This window comes from Schistocerca cancellata, chromosome 1, assembly GCF_023864275.1.
Source record: "Schistocerca cancellata isolate TAMUIC-IGC-003103 chromosome 1, iqSchCanc2.1, whole genome shotgun sequence".
In the NCBI taxonomy this organism is placed as follows: Eukaryota; Metazoa; Arthropoda; class Insecta; order Orthoptera; family Acrididae; genus Schistocerca; species Schistocerca cancellata.
In genome coordinates, this window is record NC_064626.1 from 1,184,470,507 (window position 1) to 1,184,492,244 (window position 21,738).

A 21,738-nucleotide genomic window follows, 5' to 3' on the forward strand; every position below is an offset into this window, starting at 1 on the left:
GAGACAAGTCATTGCAAATGCGGAATGCTGGTATACTAATAGCCTGTGTAACTGCCAGAATGTTGAATGCAAGCATGCAAACGTGCACTCTTTTTGTTGTACAGGTGCCGGATGTCAATTTGTGTTACCAGTTTACTTTGCACTCCGTGTCGCAACTGAACTGGTAGTAGCAAATTTTAAACTTATTTTCAGTTCCTAACATAAAAAGTTTATATTTTTCTATATTACCGTACCTTATGAACGGCAACAGTGCATGGATCTTAATAAGGCCGCTGCTGAAACAAATAGTATAAAAATATGTTTGTTACTGTGCCTGAAAATAAAAATTGTTTTGCTATATACACCAATCGTGGTGGTTCCCACAAAATAAATATGACGTCGGTGCACCGTATAAAAACGCAGGGAACGAGTTTAAACTGCAGTTCATATTCCAGCGGTGAATGATGGCCGATTTCAATCATCAGATATGATGCTGAAGATACTCCGTTCTAAAAATGCAAAAGTATTTCAGGAAGGAAAAGAGGTTAAATCTTAAACCCCTCGACGGCGAAGGTATATGGTAAGAGATGGAACAAATACTTACTGGTAGATTAAGCCAGTGTAGAGCTGGAAATCTGTCGTCCCCTTTTGAAACTGTAATGGAACAGCAACGGGAAGTTAAACGTGTATGGTTGGTCAGAAATTGTCATTGTTCCCTCATTCGTCAGCGAAGACCTTTAACCACCAATCACAAGGGTATTACTATAGAGATCTCTGAAAATATGCTTCAATCTGCAGAATGAGAATTATCGGTACGCATGCGACATGATGCTCTACCAAACTGTTCGAAAATGTCGCGCATAAAAGTGGGATTTTTCTGTGGTTCATACCTCGGGTACTACTGGTGATGGAAAGGTACGGTCAAGTGTTTTGGATAGCCCTTCGGCTAGGTACCATTTTTATACCCAACAGAAGGATCTACGAATTCGCAGCATTCAGGAAGTGCAAAACAGGTACTAATCTAGTTTTATAATTGAGACAAATGGTTGTAGTTTCGACATAAGCCATATTAAGGAGTAGTATCTATTGTATCTTGATGGTGACTAGTTTCGGACACCTATGTCAATTTCCAAGGCATTCGTACCGTATAACAATACAGAGGAAAGCCTGTGTACAAAAACTGCCCCTGCAGTGGCAATCAATGCGGTCCTATGGCCGACTCAGCAATGTTAAAGAGACCACTCAGGACTGACATTGGAGAACACCGCCGTATTCACGTACGCGCAAGTTCTGCGTGTGCTTGTTGGTGGCCTTCTACTTTTTACCAAACGGAATAGCGTCCTCGTGCGCACCCTGTTAGTGCCCATGTTTCAGTGAAGAAGGAGTGGTATACACTGCACCAACTTCGCGCAGTTTAGTGAAAACATGAGTCGAGGAGAGATTCATAAGGAAAGCCCACGTGTATTAATAACAAGGATTCCTCAAGAAATGCGTCAATGAATTCTAATACTCTTTTGGCAGTGGTGGGGTCCGAAGATGGCGGTAATGTGCTACCAAAACTAGTCGTGTGAGAAAATAAAGACATTCTCAAGATACAGCTGTGGTGGTACTTTTTCTATGAGCAAACACGTTTTAATCTTATACACTGCTATTAGAAAATCGTATTCCCTACAATCAGCGCAGACATCCCCATCAAAAAACATGTACACAAATAACAAATCAGCATACTCAAAATATGAAACTTCCTGGCAGATTAAAACTGTGTGCCCGACCGAGATTCGAACTCGGGACCTTTGCCTTTCGCGGGCAAGTGCTCTACCAACTGAGCGACCGAAACACGACTCATGCCCGGTATTCACAGCTTTACTTCTGCCAGTACCTCGTCTCCTACCTTCCAAACTTTACAGAAGCTCTCCTGCGAATCTTGGAAGGTAGGAGACGAGGTACTGGCAGAAGTGAAGCTGTGAATACCGGGCGTGAGTTGTGCTTCGGTAGCTCAGTTGGTAGAGCACTTGCCCGAGAAAGGCAAAGGTCCCGAGTTCGAGTCTCGGTCGGGCACACAGTTTTAATCTGTCAGGAAGTTTCATAGCAGCGCACACTCCGCTGCAGAGTGAAAATATCATTCTGGATACTCAAAATAGTGCAGTAGCTTCGACCAACAACGTAGTAACGTGTAGTATTGTGCAGCTGACTTTTTTATACAGCACCTATAGAGGGTGAACGTTAACAAAACCGACAAACTGCAGGGACAGATTGCTAATTGGAAATGGAGTTAAAAACGTCCCATGAACATGTGTCAAGCAACGGATGGTAAGCAACGACAGACGATCATCCCGGAACACAGTACAGCGACGCATCGCATTCGCGTCACAACGGATATTCAAAGTGGCCTCCATGGAATGTAAAGCACACGTTAAGTCTTCACGCCATGGATTGCCGCACACATTGCGGCCTCTCTCCGAATAGCGTCACTGGCGTCTTGAAAACGCTGTTGAAGGGTTTACACATCAGCAAATTGTACAGCATAACGACGCACTCGTTGCAAGTGATAGGGATAGTAGCAGTTGTTATATGCTTATGTTATATGTTGTTATAGGAGTAACCCATTGAATTACAGACCCATATCACTGACCTCAATTTGCAGTAGGATTTTGGAGAATGTACTGTACTCGAACATCATGAATCACCTTGAAGAAAATGACTTATTGATACACAACCAACGCGGATTCAGAAAACATCGTTCTTGTGCAACACAGCTAACTCTTTATTCCCATGAAGTAATGAGTGCTGTCGACAAGGGATCTCATATCGATTCCATATTCCTAGATTTCCAGAGGACTTTTTATACTGTTCCTCACAAGCGACTATTAATCAAATTGCGGGCCTATGGAGTATTGTCTCAGTTGTATGACTGGATTAGTGATTTCCTCTCAGAGAGGTCACAGTTCGTAGTGATGGACGGTAAATTGTCGATTACAACAGAAGTGATATCTGGCTTTTCACAAGGTTGTGTCATAGGCCCTCTGCTGTTCCTGATTTATATAAATGATCTAGGTGATAATCTGAGCAGCCCCTTAGATTGTTTGTAGATGACGCTGTAATTTACCATTTAGTAAAATCATCAGACGATCAGTTCCAATTACAAAATGATATAAAGAGAATATCTGTATGGTGCGAAAATTGGCAATTAGCACTAAACGAAGAAACGTGCGACGTCATCCACATGGGTATTAAAAGAAATCCGATAAATTTTAGTTACACGATAAATCGCACAAACCTAAGGGTTGTCATTTCGACTAAATACCTAGGAATTACAATTACTAGCAACCTAAATTGGAAAGACTACATAGATAAAATTGTGGGGAAGGCGAAATAAAGATTGCTCTTTGTTGGCAGAATACTCAGAAGATGTGACAAACCCACTAAAGAGATAGCCTACATTACGTTTGTCCGTCTTCTGCTAGAACATTGCTGCGCGTTATGGGATCCTTACCCGGTAGGATTGAAGGAGGACATTGAGAAAGTGCAAAGACGGGCAGCTCGTTTCGTGTTACCGCGCAATAGGGGTGAGTGTGTCACTGAAATGATACACGAGTTGGGGTGGCAGTCAATGAAACAAAGGCGGTTTTCTTAGCGGCGAGATCTATTTACGATATTTCACCAACTTTCTCTTCCAAATGCGACAATACCTACGTAGGGATAAATGACCATCATAATAAAATAAGAGAGATCAGAGCTCGAACGGAAAGATTTAGGTGTTCCTTTTTCCCACGCGCCATTCGTAAGTGGAACGGAAGTAGTATGAAAATGGTTCGATGAACCCTCTGCCAGACAATTAATTGTGGATTGCAGAGTAACCATGTAGATGTAGATGTAGATGTTATGCAGGATACATTGGACTGTACTTTGGCTTATGCCGTGTTGGTGAGCCACTTGCCTGGGGCTTGTACTTTGGTGAGGGTATTTGATCTGGCATAGCTGCACTGCAACTCGACCGTTTCCATTTGCTTGCCCGTTCACAAACACAATCTCGGCTTGTTCCCGACATGAATACCGGACAATTGTGACGCATACAGTACGGTGCGTCAATCACGCAGCCTGAAATACACAAGGACCTTTCATTCGTCACCGCCATCTACCGTTGGAACGATGCATTTCCAGACACATGTTCGTCAGACCTTTTTTTCTCCATTTCCAGTCAGGAATCCGTCCATGCAGTTTGTCGGTTTTATTCATGTTTCATGCAGCTCGTCATGTCGGTTTCTAATACCCTGTTGTGTTATTTTTTAACCTCAACCTCACTAACGTATTTTTGAGACTGAACGTGACAATAGCTGCACTCCTCTATTTCCATTTTCGTCAAACGGTATTTGTTCGAGTTTACTAACAGATGGTGATTTGTAACTGAAACGGGTAGTACAATAAAAGAACCCTATACAGATTTGTGTTACGAATTTTGTGGAACGAGTAAATTCCCGTTTCATCACGTTCCATGCGTTTTTAATTGGCGAGGCATCAGGTGTCTCAGCTATGGTACACCACAAGGAGAATGTTGCATTGCAGCAGACTTATGTGGATGTGCGTTGTCATACTATATAAGGACATCATATTCATGTTGAAGAAATGGTAGTAGCGCCGAGGTAACAGCTTTGTGCAATGTAGTGGGCACTGGTTACTTTACCCTGCAGAAACACCAAAAGTGACCGCTTGTTGTAACCCAGTCCCCCCTCCCCCCTTTCGCAGCGTACGTACACACAGCATGAGGTCTGGAATGAGACCTGTGGTGTGTCATGGGCGAATGCACTCTGAAATAGGCAACACAGACGTGAACCTCCATCACTCGCACCCAGACGGAACATTCATCACTGAAGAGACAGAGCACAGTGCAGTCTGTAGACAATTCTTTCTCGACACCATGTAACGCCGGAAATGCATATCCTCCTATTTCCATCTATTGCACTGCAAATTTTTTTCCTTATTTGTCACCTGAAGATGTGACATTTCTGTCTCTTTACATATTGTAATTGTTTTACTATTTGTATGTATATATTTATGCATTTATGTCGATGTATAATTGGTTTGTTTCGTAAATATTATTTGTATTTTTACGCTGGGTCTTGCCTAGGGAAAACAGCTATTGAACGATTACATCGATAGGTCGTGTGAAGAATCAAAGTGTGTAGGATCTTTGGTACTGTTAACTCTGTCGCGTGGAGCGCGGGCAGAGAGAGAGTCTGGCTGGAGTAGCGAGTGGAGCAGGTGTGTTGTGTGACGCGCCCGCGAGTTGCCGCACTTTCGGGGTTTGGCAGCATGTAATTGCGCTCGACTCGCGATGATAGTTTCTGACACGGTGTCGCGGACGGGAAGCATTAGCTGGCGCACATCAAGAGCCCGTTTCGCCTGGTGACCGTGTCGAGAAGAAGGCGCGCCAACATCCAGCTTCTGCAACAGCGACGGCCGACAATGAGTGACTGTCGCCACCTCCTCGATCGACGGCTTCAAACCTTCAATCAACCAACAAGGAAGACTGGAAGCACGTAAAGTTTTAGAACTGTATGGCAGACCTCAGCTTTTCAAACTGTACCATTTTCGTAACTATAATTACAGCAACTTAGCGTGAACCTTTGTTGCTCATTGTCCCAATTGCATTACCAAGCAGGGTCCCGTCCTTTTCCGAAATGAACCAGAGTGTCGTTGAAATTCAAACGCCAGAATCATTCGATTTCACTGCTTTAATTTCAAAGTTCAGTTAAGGTATTCATAGCTGGCTACAATATTTAGATTACACAGCACAAATTAAGAGTGCGAGTTTTGTTACCGTATTTTAGCTTACCTGTGACTGCAGCTCAGCTTGGTACGTACTAAATTTTATTATTGTTAATTTTTCAGAATCATTTAGTTCAAGTTCAAAGTTAAATCTCTTATTTCTAAATTGCGTAGATTCAAGTAGCTTTTGAAATGAATGTTGAGGTAGTCCAAGACTAACTGTATTTTGCTGAATTTCGATGTGCTTCAGAAAGAAAGCTCACTATTAACTTCAGTCACTAAATTAACTTTCGATTTTCCTGTTTTATTAATTCTTTTGCTAAATTAAGTCAGAGTGTAGCGAAATGTATTACTTCTGACAAACTTTCAGTTTTCACACTACACGTGTCAACCTTCAATTGCCACACTTCTAGTGCTAATTATATGTGCAATAACCTTTCTTTTTCAGTTACTATAGTAATTGTCCTTAGGACTGGCGACCGTAATTTCCTCTAAATCTCAAATATCTAATTACCGCTAGTTAATTGTTAACGTAACGGCCGCACATTTACTTTCTTTATTAACTTTACCCCTTTTCAAAATTAATTTCCACCAGTTTAATTTGCATTTTTCCTTTCATTTAGATGTAACCCTTTCCTCCCTCTTTACCGACAGTTTAACTTCGGTGACGATTGCTTTCTCCCAAATTTCCATTAGGTACACGCGGTTTAATTTTTCACTGTCATTTAGGTCGATAAGTGAGGGGGAGGTTACAACCAGAGTGGCCATTCTAGGTAGTGTCGTAGTGTCAGGGGTCTCCTGGCCGGAGGCACGCGTGACCTTAACGCTACTGCATTCAGACTGTTCCCAATGGTCCTTGATGGCATGGCAGGTGTATCATGTGCCAGAATTTCGTCCCCGGATGATATTCAGTCGGTCACCGCTGCTTCCGCAGTGCGTCGATCTTGACTTGATTCTGTACTATGGGTACGTACAGAAGTTGGTCTACAAATACTGGAACTTTCCACAGACCACTGCTGAAAGCAGCAACACACTACCGAACATGTGCTGGAGCCGGTCGATACGTCAGCAGAGCCTCACACAGGCGATCCTGTTCAAATGGCTGGAGTTCGTGACAGGGGTACGTACTCGTCGGCGTGGCTTGGTGGTATCCTAGAATGAATGTTGCACACACAGTTAACCTCCAAACTCAGCACAGTTACTGACTCCAGAGTCAAAAACAAAGGACGCACAGGCAAGCCTCCAGAGCGTCGTTTGACCGCTCATGACCGTGACAAAGAGTCGCTGACACTGAAACCTCTCACTATGCACTCTGGCACCACCGAACATCGTCCTTAAGGGTGCTTCAGGTTCTTTCCATCAGTGTACAACGTCAGGTAGGATATAAAAAATAATATAGAATTAGCAGCCGAATGTAATTGGGAGGTTGTGATGTCAATCATGATCCACTTTTCTCCGTTGAGACTTGATATGACTGGATTCCTGACGCGCCACATTCAAAACGGCGACGATATGACCATAATGTCGCTGTGACTTCTATGCCAGTGGAAGTTGCAAAAAAAGAAAAAAAAACTAAAGAATCAGCGTAGAGTTTTCTTTTTTGGGAAAGCAAATAAAAGAGTCATTAACGAATACAGTCAGATCCAAGCATTCACCGCGGGACACAAAGATAATGAGTATCTTTGGTCGGAATTTAAAGGTATTGTCCACCACGTGTTCGAGAAATATGTGCCTAGCATACATATACGGGAGGGAAAGGACCCACCGTGGTTCAACAAACATAATAGAAAGTTGCTGAGAAAGCAGAGAATTTTGCACAGTCGTTTTAAACGTAGTCACTGCCTCACTGACCAACAGAAATTAAGCAAAGTGAAAGCAAATGTCAAAAGGTCAATGAGAGATTCTTTTAACGAATTTGAAAGCAATATATTATCTGCAGATTCTAAAAATAACCCCAAAAAATTTTGGTCATAGGTGAAATATATGAACGCTACAAATAATTCAATACCTTCTCTTGCTGACAGTACGGGTAATGTAACAGATGATGACAAACATCATCTAAACCTAGATTTCAAAAACTCGTTTACGGTAGAGGACTGCAGCACCATTCCCCGTTTCAATTATCGGAAAAACCCAAGAATGACTGACATAGTGGTTAGTGTATCTGGGATTGTAAAGCAGTTAAGATCCTTAGATGCCAAGGAGGCATCTCGCCCAGACGGTATCCCCGTAAGATTGTATGTTGACTATGCTACAAATATAGCACCATTCTTATCCATCATCTATCAGAGATCATTGGAACAGCGGAAAGTTCCACGGGACTGGAGAAAAGCCCAGATCATAGCAATCTATATAAACTGTAGAAAATCGGATGCACATAATTACCGGCCAATTTCACTGACATCGATTTGTTGTAGAACCATGGATCATGTTTTGTGTTCAGACATAATGACCTTTCTAGATTCTGATAAGCCCATCTGCAGAAACCAGCACGGTTTTAGGAAACAGCGGTCATGCGAGACACAGCTGGCCCTCTTTGTGCATGATATACAACAGGCTCTAGATACCGGCTCCCAGGTTGATGCCACATTCCTCGACTTTCGAAAGGCGTTAGACTCAGTTCCACACTGTCGCTTGCTCCAGAAAGTGCGCGGTTGGATAGAAAGTTTTCTAACGGAGAGCAGTATTGTCCTGAATGGGGAGACGTCAACGGAAACATGCGTAACATCATGTGTCCTTCAGGACAGCGTAATAGGTCCGCTGCTATTTACGATTTACATAAACAATCTGGTTCATGATATTGACAGCGGCATTAGACTGTTTGCTCATGATACTGTAGTCTACAGGAAAGTAGTATCGCAGGAAAGTTGTGAACAAATCAATGAGGATTTGCAGAAAATAAATGAGTGGTGTAATGACTGGCAGTTATCTCTCAATATTAGTAAGTGTAGCCTACTGCGTATAACAAAGCGAAAATCCCCATTAATATGCGAGTACAATATAAATGCCCAGCTTTGGAAGCGACAAAATCCGTCAAGTATCTGGGTGTGACTATTCGAAATGATAATGGAACGATCAGATTACACAATTAACGGGTAAGGCGAACTCTAGATTGCGGTTTATTGGTAGAATTCTGAAGCGATGCAGTCCTTCAACAAAGGAAATTGCTTACAATACTTTATTTCGTCCAGTCATAGAATATTGTTCGTCTGTATGGGACCCTTACAATTTGGGTCTGAAGATTGAGAAAGAAGAGTGGCAAGATTCGTGACTGGTACATTTAGCCATCGAGAGAGCGTTACGAATCTTATAGAGAGTATGAAGTGGAACACAATTGCAGATAGACGACGCGCTATACGGAAGGGACTGCTCACTAAATTCCTAAATCCAATATTCGCCGAGGATGTAGAGCATATATTATTACCACCAACTTCCATATCGCGCAATGATCACCATTCAAAGATAAGGGAAATTAGAGCTCATACTGAGGTGTTTTACAGTCGTTTTTCCCTCGCGCGATCCGCGAGTGAAACAGAGGGGGGGTGGGGGTTGGGAACGTGACTTTGGCGCGAATAGTGCCTCCGCCACACACCGCTTGGTGGCTAGCGGAGTATAATATGTAGATGTAGAAGATAATGGACTGGGCCGTGTAGCTAAGCGGTAGAGACATGGTGTCCCTTTGTTACATATTTGTGTTCGTGTTCGTCTTCTTCGGCTGTTTACTCATACGGAAATACTGCCCCTTCGGTAATGAGAATGAGTCATAGACACTGTTCATCCCTTGTGTGATCTCCGATAGGCTATGACACGCTTCTTGCACCGGTTATCATGGCACATTTAATGTTGTTAAAATTGTGACTTGCTACTCTACAACGTTCATTAATCCTCTGTCTGTAAAGTACTGCTCAGATATCATGTCTCTTTCCAGGCGATTCACCGCATCTAGCTGCAAGATCCACGCTCCGTACAGAGCGCGTCTTCCAAACGCAATATTCATTCCCTGAATTTTAGCTTCTCAGCTTAAATACCTTAATGAGTGATGGAATAACCTAGAACCGAACTCAAATCCTTCAGTGCCTTAAATCAGTTGTTCAGAATATCCGCCGGCCGAAGTGGCCGAGCGGTTAAAGGCGCTACAGTCTGGAACCGCACAACCGCTACGGTCGCAGGTTCGAATCCTGCCTCGGGCATGGATGTGTGTGATGCCCTTAGGTTAGTTAGGTTTAAGTAGTTCTAAGTTCTAGGGGACTTATGACCATAGCAGTTGAGTCCCATAGTGCTCAGTGCCATTTGAACCATTTTTTCAGAATATCCCTAGATGTGGCATTAAATGTGTAGGGAAGCATTTGAAAAGCACTACAAAACTAACAACCCTTCCTCCACTGATACTTTAGAGATTCGAATCGCTCAGTTTGAAAAACATACTATTTTTTCACGCATCTCGATGTTTATCACATCATATCTCCTAAAAAATAAGTCATAAAATTATATAATTTACAGGTCCGTTTGGTGATACGTGTTAATACTGCCTGCAAAATGCTAGTAGAGAAGTAGGGATTTGTCATTATTGAAGCTGAAGTTATACCGCGTGAAGAGGGCAAATGTAGCCAGCAAGAACAAGATTTTTAAATGTTTGAACTATAGTTTGTTAGAAGTCACTAAGTACTCCTATTCTCAGATGTGGGATGAATATAATCTGGGTAAACTGCGCGCCATGATTTACGCTGTCGCCCGTTTTAACATGCAACTGATATCTCACTTCCTAGGAGCTCCCGTAACTGCAACTCGCTCACAGCCAGTAGTCCATCGCTGCAAGTCGCTCATATCCATCAACTACCACTTGCCCAGTCTTACTCATTCATTCATTCAAACTATTTGTCATTACCTCTTTATGTTTGTCACCGTCTGCTGTCTCACAGCCCAGTCTCCTTCGTTCTGTCCTCCTACTATTCCTCTCACTGTCGCTCTGTTGTCTCTCTCTCTCTCTCTCTCTCTCTCTCTCTCTCTCTCTCTTACTGCTACTACCTCTTTCATACCCTTCCCACTGCTGCTGCATCTTCTCACTGTCACTATCTCTCTCCTCCTCTTTGTCATTGCCATAGACCTGCCTCTCATTATTACTAGCCCTCGCCCACTTCCACTTTCTCCTTCTCTTTATTCCTCTCCCACTGGCACTGTCTGGCTCAAATGGCTCTGAGCACTATGTGACTTAACATCTATGGTCATCAGTCCCCTAGAACTTAGAACTACTTAAACCTAACTAACCTAAGGACATCACACAACACCCAGTCATCACGAGGCAGAGAAAATCCCTGACCCCGCCGGGAATCGAACCCGGGAACCCGGGCGCGGGAAGTGCGAACGCTACCGCACGACCACGAGCTGCGGACTGGCACTGTCTACTTCACTCTTTTCCATCACTGTTCTGTCACTGTCAGCACGTTTTAAAGCCATTTTTCCCTCTCTCTCTCTCACACACTGCCATTGTCTCCTTCGCTCTTTCATTACACAACCACTATCTCCTGTCTCCCAGTATTTATTGCTTTTCCGTCTCTTTGGCAATGCACTGTCTTGTTCTCTCTCAATACAAAAAAGGGCTATTGTGTTCGCATGCCAGAATTTTTGGGAACATTTTCAATGTGCTTATGAAAGTGGAACGAGGCATTTGGTACCCCACATTTCAGTCAGGGTTTTCTAAAGTGCAGCGTATTCGTCTTTTTTGTGCTCCGATAGGAGCACTTTTTTGCTGGTTACTTTCTCTGCAACAACAGGGCATGTCACTCATATGAAAAGAACTCGATGCGCCAGTAAAACTTTTTGTCAGACAACTTACTCTGCTCGTGCACAGCGGATACTTTGTCTTCGAGAAGGAGATGGAGGTAAACGATTGGAATTTTGTCGTTGGCTCATTGCAAATCACCGAATAATACCATTAATACTCATGAAGCCCCTCGTCATCAATAAAGCTCGTAATTCATGTGGTGGTCCAACGAAAACCCATATAGGTTTTAGGAGGCACATTTTCAAGAATGCTTCCTCTAAATGTGTGGTGTGATGTGAGGTCAAATTGGTGCCTGCGTCTGTGGTCTTTACAAATCGCTTCACGGGGTCCCTTGTCTATTCTTGAAAAAGAGATTTGAGCTTTACTGGAAGAGATTGCTTTGGCTACACGGGTCGTTCACACTCTACTTGTCAGGTCACACATCATGCAAACCTTAAATTTCCCAGAAGGTGGATTGGTAAAAATGATTGCGTTTCTTGTGTCCCAAGGACCAGAGACGTCACCCGTTAGATTTCTCCTTGTGGGGATTGTTGAAAAGCGAAGTCTACGAATCGAAAGTAAAATTGAGGAAAGAATTTATCGTTAGAATTAGGAACCGTGCTGCCTTAACAAAAGAACGTCAGAACGATTTAATGAATGCTATATGTGGTGTTTTATAGATAATTCTAAAGTGCAATTTAATCAAAACCATTTAATAGTTTGCCTTTGCTCACGCCTTTTTTCGGTATTTCTTTTGGGTATATTCTAACAGTTTCATCTTCGTAACCTATCAAAAACTGACACATGTTACTCGGAATACTTTAGTAGTTTTAATCTACGCTACTAAAATATTTACTATTACTCTGGAAACGATCGGTATGATAGCAGTTAGTGTGGGATGTTAGCCTTTCATTGTAGTCAAATGGCTCTAAGCACTATAGGAGTTAACATCTGAGGTCGTCAGTCCCCTAGACTTAGAACTACTTAAACCTAACGACATCACGTACATCCATGCCCGAGGCAGGATTCGAACCTGCGACCGTAGGAGGCGCGCGGTTCCGGACTGAAGCGCCTAGAACCGCTTGGCCACAGCGGCCGGCTCATTATGGTCGATTGTTAACCATGTAGTGGGAGTATAATGCAGAGTTTATCTTTTCCAAATGAGATTTTGCAGAGAGTGTACTTAAGTTAAAATAAACATACCATTATGTATACGGAAATCAATGGTATAATGCGATATTGCTGTTACCGCTTCAAAGGCAGTGTCACATCTGAGCGCTGATAATATGGTTACCGGGTACACTTCTACTTTAGTGCAAATTGCCAGCGTGTGCTCGTGGTACCGTATTATCTTGAGCATCGTATGCATCTGACGGGATGAGATATTGGTCGTCCGCTTCAGGTAGACGCATCGATCGGGCTACCATCTCATCATGATTCCATTCGCAAGCAAACTCCTCTGCTGTTTTTGCTTGCATCTGCTTCCATAGCATCTCAAATACTACATCCATCTTCTCCTGCGCTTTCCCTTACATTTCTGGCAACTTTACGCTCACAGAAACACTTCATTCAAGGTATCTAGGCATAGAATTTTGCTTCTTTGTAAATAAAATTTCATTGCACGGTCGCAAAATCTAACAATAAGTATCGTACGTATCTGTTAAAACTTTTTTTTTATAAATCGCTCCTCTTCATTTAAATAAGCAAATGAGATATAATGTCTGAAACCCATTATCTTCGCAAAAAGAGAAATAAAGAAACCCTTCGAATTACTTCTAAATTATATTGTGAAAGTATTTATTACTATTTCCGCTTTATTAAGCTTAGTCAAGAAAACTGTTGAATGAAGCCAGGCTATGTAAGAAGAGTACGCTATGGATCCCCAGAGAAACGCATAAAATGTGGGACAGTGAGAAAACTAGAGAATACTGAATAGTAAAAGCAATGAGTCAAGCAATTTAAGAGAAGAGATAGGTCGCCAGGGAGTCGTGAATATCGGGCATCCGACGAGGAGGGAACCTATTCTAAAATCGATAAGTAATAATAATAATAATAATAATAATAATAATATAGAAATTTAGACAAATTGTTACGGGTCACATCTAAGGGGAAGGTTGCTGTAATCCTAGCATTTCACGGGCATTGCTCTCGCAGTCAAATCGCTCAGGCTTGCTCCAAGTAAGGAATCGAAGTTCAACTTACCCTGGCCGCCTTCTAGTTCCAACGGCGGTACGCGCCTGTGTCCGTTGAAAGAAGGTCGAGTGCAATGTACCCTCGACCGAGAGACTTTCACAGGAGACACATCGTCAGACTGGGTTAGAATGTGGTATCGAAAACATCCATTTAAAAGATCATCAGGTTGGGCAAGAATGCGGTATCGCCTGTGTCCGTTGAAAGAAGGTCGAGTGCAATGTACCCTCGACCGAGAGACTTTCACAGGAGACACATCGTCAGACTGGGTTAGAATGTGGTATCGAAAACATCCATTTAAAAGATCATCAGGTTGGGCAAGAATGCGGTATCGAAAACATCCATTTAAAAGATACTTTCACTGCATTCACTTTAAGCGATTTGGAAAACAGCTATAAACTTAAACGTGATGCTTCTGGGCTATTGGAATCCTATCCCTCCTGGAATCAAGTCCAATGTGTCAACTACCGCGCGGTTGTGCCGTGATCTCTTTTCGGCTCACTGTATTAGTTGATCGAACAGCATGTACGGCATTAACGACAGCAGAATTTCACCACACCGATGGAAATTTCGTTGGATGGAAACAAGGTAAGGAGTGTAGGTGAAGAACGATGCGGCGAACCGCAAAGATTGTGCGAAGGTAGGATTAATGCAAATGAAGGTGTCGTAGGATATTGATATCAAAGAATCTGCTGCTTGCTGATGGCTAGCAGACTAACTGAGCTATGAATGCAACTTTAAAACTACCATAACGTGTACCAAAGCCATGAAGAGTTTCCTTACATCATACATCATTGTATAGCATTCTCTTCATGTGTCTCGACAGTCTGATACTCACTCTGAGTTTCTTAAAAATAAAAAAAAAAAGTCTACACTTCCAAATTATTGTATCTAAATATATCAAATATATTACGCGCTCTGCGATGACGTTCAACACAAGAGACACAACACACATTCAACTGAGGCAGATAAAGATACTCGGCCCGTTTGGAACATTTCCTGAGGAGTAAAGGTTGTCTGCTGCCCCTGACACAACATATTCGGATGTGGGATAATATCGGGTACTTGACCTGACCTCTTGCTGATACTGGTACTATCTTATAGCTCGTAGGTAAATGTTTGTAATTTAAAAGGATACTTAAGTAGCAGTATCTTTGCCGCAATACATGTGAATCAATGGTTGAAGCACAGCTTCACGAGTAGCCAGTAATTTGTTGTAGAAAATTCCTCCTGGTACTTGAACTGAGGACGTTGCCTTTCAGGGAAAACGTTCTTAGCATTGAGCTAGCCAGGCTCGACTCGAGGCCCACTTGGGGCCCCTGCCAGAGCTTCCACTCTTCAGCTACAGTGACTAGTACTACTTGATGACAGGGTGCGACTTCCCAGCAAGTTTATGAAGAGTGCACTCTCCGCTGAAAGATTCATTCTGCAAACAATCCCTACGCTATGGCTAAGCCATTATCCCGCGAGTTCCTTTTATCGCCACCAGGTATTCATGAGAGCTGCTGTGAACTTTGGGAACAATGGTTCTGGCGGAAGCGGCGCCGTAACGATGGCTCACGTGTTGTGCATGGATGGCTCCGTAAGAGAACTGTCCTCGGAAGGCAAAGTTCTGGGTTCGAATCCCTGTCTCGCATAGACTCTAATCACGCCAGCAAATTTTAAAATATCACTAAGTCCGCTAAAATGTGAAAGATTATTTCTGGAGCCATCTTCAGAAGATTGAAATACTAGTACATTTACTATATTCAGTAGATTCAATTCAGTACTTCAGTTACTACAGTAACAGTGGCGTTGAAGCCTCGTCTCTGTCGACACTTTCAATCTCCTTTAGTCGCTCCCCTATTAAATTCCAAGCGTCAACCGAAATCCTCAGAAGTATTCAGAATAGCCGGAATGTCTTACGAAGAACATAGTAAAATACATAAAGTGTTCCAAAGTCGGGAACAGTATTACAGTGAAAGGATCTATACAACGATAAAACAAGGCAGCTGCGAAACATTCTATTCGTTCCTAGTATTTCCACCGAATTTGAGTCAGAACACGAATTCTGGATGGAAAGAAGCTTTCGAGGTGATTTGTTTAATCATAATATGCTTTAAAGCCAATTAAAATGTTGCCAGGTTTACGATAGTTCGCCGTCTTAGTGATACAGTTTTCACACATATGAACATGAAAATGTAGTTAAATATAGGGAAAGAATGTTAGAAGACGAAAAAACAGTTAGTATTTTGTACATAAAACCATCAACATCGCTCAATAAATTTCTTTATATATTACGCCTTTTCGGCTACTGCCATAATCAAATATGTGCAGTTAATCTTATGATGGCAGTAACCGAAAAGGAGTAAGAAATAAAGACGTTTATTAAGTGATCATGACGATTTTGTGGACGAAATATTCACAAAGATTGCGGTCTCAAACAGGAAATTTATTTCCTTTATTAATAACGAAAATATATTGATATTAAAATATCTGATGTTGCGTAACACATACTGTTTATTAACAACGAATTAAAGAAATTATGCTATCAATGTCTGTATTTTCAAGATTGTAATCGAATTCATCTCCAAATTTTATCTTAAGACGCTACTAAGTGTTCAGTTCCCCAAACTCGCAATAGCTGATGTAGGATCGGAAATCGGTAAAACTCGTAAGATATTTGAACTACCGTCCTTTCTATAGATGAAGACGCCTGTCAGCAGTATTTCCATACATTTAACTCACGCATCTATAGAAAACAGTGCATTTTCTTAAGAGTGATTTCATAAACAAGATACATTCTTGTTGTCATGTACACATGTCTTACAGCTCATATTGATTTTCCGCCTTTGCTGTATTTACTGACGAATGTGAATTTGTTTACTCACGATTGGCCAACCATATATTTCAGCCATTTGCAGTTATAAAGAGAATCGCACGCCAAAGTTTGCAGGAGTAGCATCCCTTCATGGCAGATGTCATTATTATGGAGCATGACTTAAATTTTAATGTGTGTTTGATAATGGCTTATCTGTTGAGCCGTGGAAATATAACTGAACGCTCGCGAATAAAAACAGCTGAGGCGGAAATTTATACGACCTATAAAAATCTTGGGCTGTGGAACTCAAAGTGCAAACATTTATATCCATACATCTCAGTACAATAAAATCGTTCCGATACCTCGCTATAAAAATTGCTTGGCTTTGTTTATCAGAGATGCTTAGGTGGCAGGACTTACAGCTGCTCTTAAATTTCATTCACTACAATATCGTCATATTACGGGAGCTATATCGCGCTGTGATGAACACAGATGATGTGTCTTAATGTTAGCAGCTGCAAATTATCCAATATTTTCCGACGTAATCGTGATTCATCTGCTGAAGAGATAAGACCACTTTCTGAAATTATTAAAGACATAAACAATGTACTTTTCAGGAAGGTGGCTGTCGAGAGTGTAAAAGATATTTCAGCATTCTGGGCGTCAGTGCCAGCTTACCGATCTTGACGACTGTAATGGCTGACTCGTTCGTCGTTCATCGGTTTTACAAACTACTAGCGAGATAAAAAAACAGTCCGTCCAGGTAGGGAACAGATCAGAGCCGGAGTGAGCAGATGGTGCTATATTTACGTGGAGATGTTTCGGCGTACTGTGTATAATCACCAGCTTACCGATTTTGACGATAGTAATGCCAGACTTTTTCGTCATTCATTGGTTTCACAAACTCCTGAAGACATGTAAGGAGAGTATAAACAGACAGCCATCTAATGAGAAGCTGAGCGAGTAATGGGTGATATGTTTACGTGGAGACGTTTCGGCAGTGTGCGCGCTGTCGTCAGCTTGCAGATCTTGAAAACAGTAATCGTCTAACTTGTTATTCATTCATAGACTTTAAAAACTGCTGGTGAGGTAAAAAATCAGTCTGTCCAAACACAGAGCCGGAGTGAGCAAATGGTTCTATAATAACGTGGAGATGTTTCGGCATGCTAGGGCTCATCGTCAGTGTACGTATCCTGAAGAAAACGTTGCCCGACTTCTTCGTCATTCGTTGGCTTCACAGATTGCGGAATAATTAGAAGGGGAGTGAGTGCAAATAGCCATCTGAAAAGCGGAGCGAGCAGAAGGTGCTTCGTTTAGGTGGAGACGTTTCGGCGCTGAGGGTACCCTCGTCAGCTTGATTACAATGTTGCCTGCCTTGTTCGTTATTTGTTGTTTCCACAAACTTGTGTAGACGTAGAGTGGCAGACAGCCGTGTGATGAGAAGCGGAGCGAGCAGAGGGTGCTGCGTTTAGGTGGAGACGTTTCGGCACTGCAGCGCCGTCGTCAGCTTACCGATCTTGACGACTGGCGGCAGCGCGGCGGCCGCGGCCGCTGCAGCGAGGAGCGCGACGGCGACGGCGAGCGGGCGCATGTCCGCCGGCGCGCATCCCCCTGGCCTGGCAGCTCGCGAGACGCTGTCCTGCGCTGCTCGCGGCGCGACTGGCCCCCAATGCGCCGGCCGCGCCTGCTCTGGCGTCGCGACGCCCTGCCGCCCCCGCCACAGAAGCTGCGCGCGCAGCGGGGCACGTGGTGAGCCGGGCTGGCGTCCCGGCGCCGGGGCAACGCTCGTTGGCCGTCGGCCGGCCCGGGGCTATGTCTACAGTTTGCGCCCTGTTGACAGAACACAGTGCGTCATCAGGGTGCTACCATTAGCGGACATCCTCTAGGCAGAGCACTCGCGAACGCTATGGATGAACTTGTTGACTGCTAGGAGAGGTGTTCAACAAGTAAGGCGACATATTTTTATATTTCTGAAAGCAGGTTGCTTCCATTCAGTACTGTAATACACAACACACTGAGGTGACAAAAGTCATGGAGTACCCCCTAATATGCTACCATACGTCCGTCGTCCTGTTCTAGTGCAGCAATTCAACGCGGTGTGGACTCAACAAGCCGCTGGAAGTCCCTCGCAGAAATACTGAGCTATGCTGTCTCTATAGGTATCAACAATCGCGAAAGTGTTGACGGTGCAGGAATCTGTGTACGAGATGACCTTCCGATTATCTCCCATAAATGTTCGACGGGATTCATCCCCGGGTGAACTGGGCGGCCAAATCACTCACCGAAATTGTCCAGAGTGTTCTTCAAACCAACAGTGAATAGTTATGGCCCAGTGACAGAGCGCATTGTCATCCATAAAAATTCCATCGTTTGGGAACAAGAAGTCTACGAATGGCTGCAACCGTTTCCAGTCAATGACCGATTCGGTGGGACCGGAAGACCCAGTCCATTCCATGTAAACGGAGCCAACACCATTATGTATCCACCACCAGCTTGCACACTGCATAATTGGCAAATTTGCTTCATGGCTTCGTAGGGTTGTAAGTAGGCCGTTTATGTTTTCTTATTGGCAACGCCACGTAGCGCTCTGTATGAAAATCACTGGCTGTGCTGTGTGCAGTCTGTGGCTAGTTTGCATTGTTGTCTGCCATTGTAGTGTTGGGCAGCTGGATGTTAACAGCGCGTAGCGTTGCGCAGTTGGAGGTGAGCCGCCAGCAGTGGTGGATGTGGGGAGAGAAATGGCGGAGTTTTGAAATTTGTAAGACTGGATATCATGAACTGCTGTGTATATCATGATTTTCAACCCTATTAAGGTAAATACATTGTTTGTTCTCTATCAAAATCTTTCACTTGCTAACTATGCCTATTAGTGCCTTCCGTAGTTTGAATCTTTTATTTAGCTGGCAGTAGTGGCGCTCGCTGTATTGCAGTAGTTCGAGTAATGAAGATTTTGGTGAGGTAAGTGATTTGTGAAAGGTATAGGTTAATGTTAGTCAGGGCCTTCTTTTGTAGGGATTTCTGAATGTCAGATTGCATTGCGCTAAAAATATTGTGTGTCAGTTTAAACAGAGTCATGTATTCATAGGGTCTACTCCACACTCGAACCCTACCGTCATCTCTTAACACCAGAGATCTAGATTCGTCTGACCAGGCCACCGTTTTCCAGTCCTCTGCTGTGCAAACAATATGATCAGAGGCGCTGCAGGCAATGTCGTGCTATTAGCAAAGGCACTCGCATCAGTCGTCTGCCACTGTAGCCCGTTAACGCCTAATTTCGTCCCTCTGTCCTAACGGATACGTTCGTCGTACTTCTCACATCGATTTCCGTGGCTATTTCATAGAGTGCTGCTCGTCTGTTAGCAGTGACAAATCTACGCAAACGCCTCTGCCCTAGGTCGTTAAGTGAAGGCTTTCGGCCACTGAGTTGTCCGTGGTAAGTGGTTAAGCCTGAAATTTCGCTATTTCGGCACACTCTTGTAACCTTCGCTGTCTCAATAGTGAATTCCCTACTGATTCCCGAAATAGAATGTCCCATGCGTCTAGCTCCAACTAACACTCTGCGTTCAAAGTCTATGAATCTCCGTCATGTGGCTTTCATAACGTTGAACACCTTTGATACGAATCACCTGACAGTTCCGCCAATGCACTGGCCTTTTACACGTCGTCTGGATGATACAACTGCCATCTGTGTATGTGTGTGTCGGTGTTCGACGACTTTCATTACCTTAGTGTATATGGCCCACTCTTTGGGCCAGAAGATACTATTCTTCAACATAATATCCGTTCAATGCAATAGCGTTACTCCACCTTACTGGAAAGGCCTCTATGCCTACATGGTACCAGACTACTGGGGCCAGCGTCTTGTTGCATCAATAACCTCTTCATCACCCACGTACTGCTTCCTGTGGAGTGCAAACTTCATGGGGTCAGACATCGATCCCCTCGAATGAGACTTTCTGCACGTTGCAAGATGTAGGAATCAGATCTGTGCTGTGCTTCCCTGCACACGTGAGATCAGTTAGGTTTGGGCGAATTTGTTGCGATGATGCTACACGCTTCCCTCACAGACAGAGGCTGAAGCGGGAATATTGCACAACGTCCCACAACAAATTCCGCATTCTTTTAAACTAAAACTAGCCAGGAAAAGAAATGTGTAGCATTACTTATTGAACGTCCTCCGTAATAGTGAGACAAACTACCAAATTTTGTAGATTTTAAACAGCTGCGTTAATCTTAAATGTCAATAGAAATCAGGGAAAAAATGTTGTTGCCGGCTGCAGTGGTCTCGCGGTTAAGGCGCTCAGTCCGGAACCGCGGGACTGCTACGGTCGCAGGTTCGAATCCTGCCTCGGGCATGGATGTGTGTGATGTCCTTAGGTTAGTTAGGTTTAAGTAGGAACCGCGGGACTGCTACGGTCGCAGGTTCGAATCCTGCCTCGGGCATGGATGTGTGTGATGTCCATAGGTTAGTTAGGTTTAAGTAGTTCTAAGTTCTAGGGGACTGATGACCACAGTAGTTAAGTCCCATAGTGCTCAGAGCCATTTTTGAAAAAATGTTGTTCAACTGAATCGGCGTATTAGTTTAAGAAATGAGACGTCAGAAGATACTGACGAGTTTTATAAAATGGCCAGCAAAATAACTGACGACGACAGAAGAGGAAGAAGTTATGAAATACAGTCTCGCGACAGCTAAAAATGCTTTACTTAACAAGCACGTTACTATCAAATAAAAGTGTCACGAAATACTTTCTGAAAGCATTTCGGTCTGCTATTTAAAATGGAATATCTATCTCCCTGTAGCGACTATTATAAAATTTTAATTACCTTTTTTTTGCCATATACCATGGTCTCATTTAAATTCGCTTACCTCCAAAAAGGGCTGGGAGAGATTACTCATACTTTAGATTCTCCCTCACTGTGAGTGCAATACCACACAAGCCAATAGCAGACCTTTATCAGGGGCAGATGCTTAGAAAACCAATCATTTTGAATTGCGCAGTGAGTATCGCCATGGTCTTCCTACAGTTACGCTCACACATTGGTATTATTACGAGTTCACTTATGTTCAACTTCAGACCAGACTTTCCTTTCCTGAGAATCTGCGTGCAAACATAACAGCTTGAATAATTTTAAAGATTTCATTAATAATCTTTTCGAGAATTACAAAAGGAGGTGGATAATGTAGAGGTTGTGAGCAATAGCAGAGCATACACGAGTTCATGTGGAAGTTAAATACAATCAA

General features: G+C 43.1%; 1 protein-coding gene and 1 non-coding gene across 2 annotated transcripts in view; one reads left to right on the forward strand and one right to left on the reverse strand.

The window, feature by feature from the left end:
- Nucleotides 1-18,529, reverse strand: part of LOC126141067 (glutamate receptor ionotropic, kainate 2) — a 766,326-nt gene extending 747,797 nt beyond the window's left edge. The window contains exons 1-3 of the mRNA XM_049915243.1: nucleotides 18,512-18,529; nucleotides 18,130-18,326; nucleotides 18,009-18,061 (exon numbers count right to left, since the gene is read on the reverse strand). Of these exons, the coding sequence (XP_049771200.1) occupies nucleotides 18,009-18,061; nucleotides 18,130-18,326; nucleotides 18,512-18,529 (268 nt within the window). The remainder of the gene's footprint in view (nucleotides 1-18,008; nucleotides 18,062-18,129; nucleotides 18,327-18,511) is intronic.
- Nucleotides 1,964-2,038, forward strand: Trnas-aga (transfer RNA serine (anticodon AGA)). The gene has a single exon. It is a non-coding gene; the product is annotated as a tRNA-Ser (tRNA).
- Nucleotides 18,530-21,738: the final 3,209 nt, after the last annotated feature.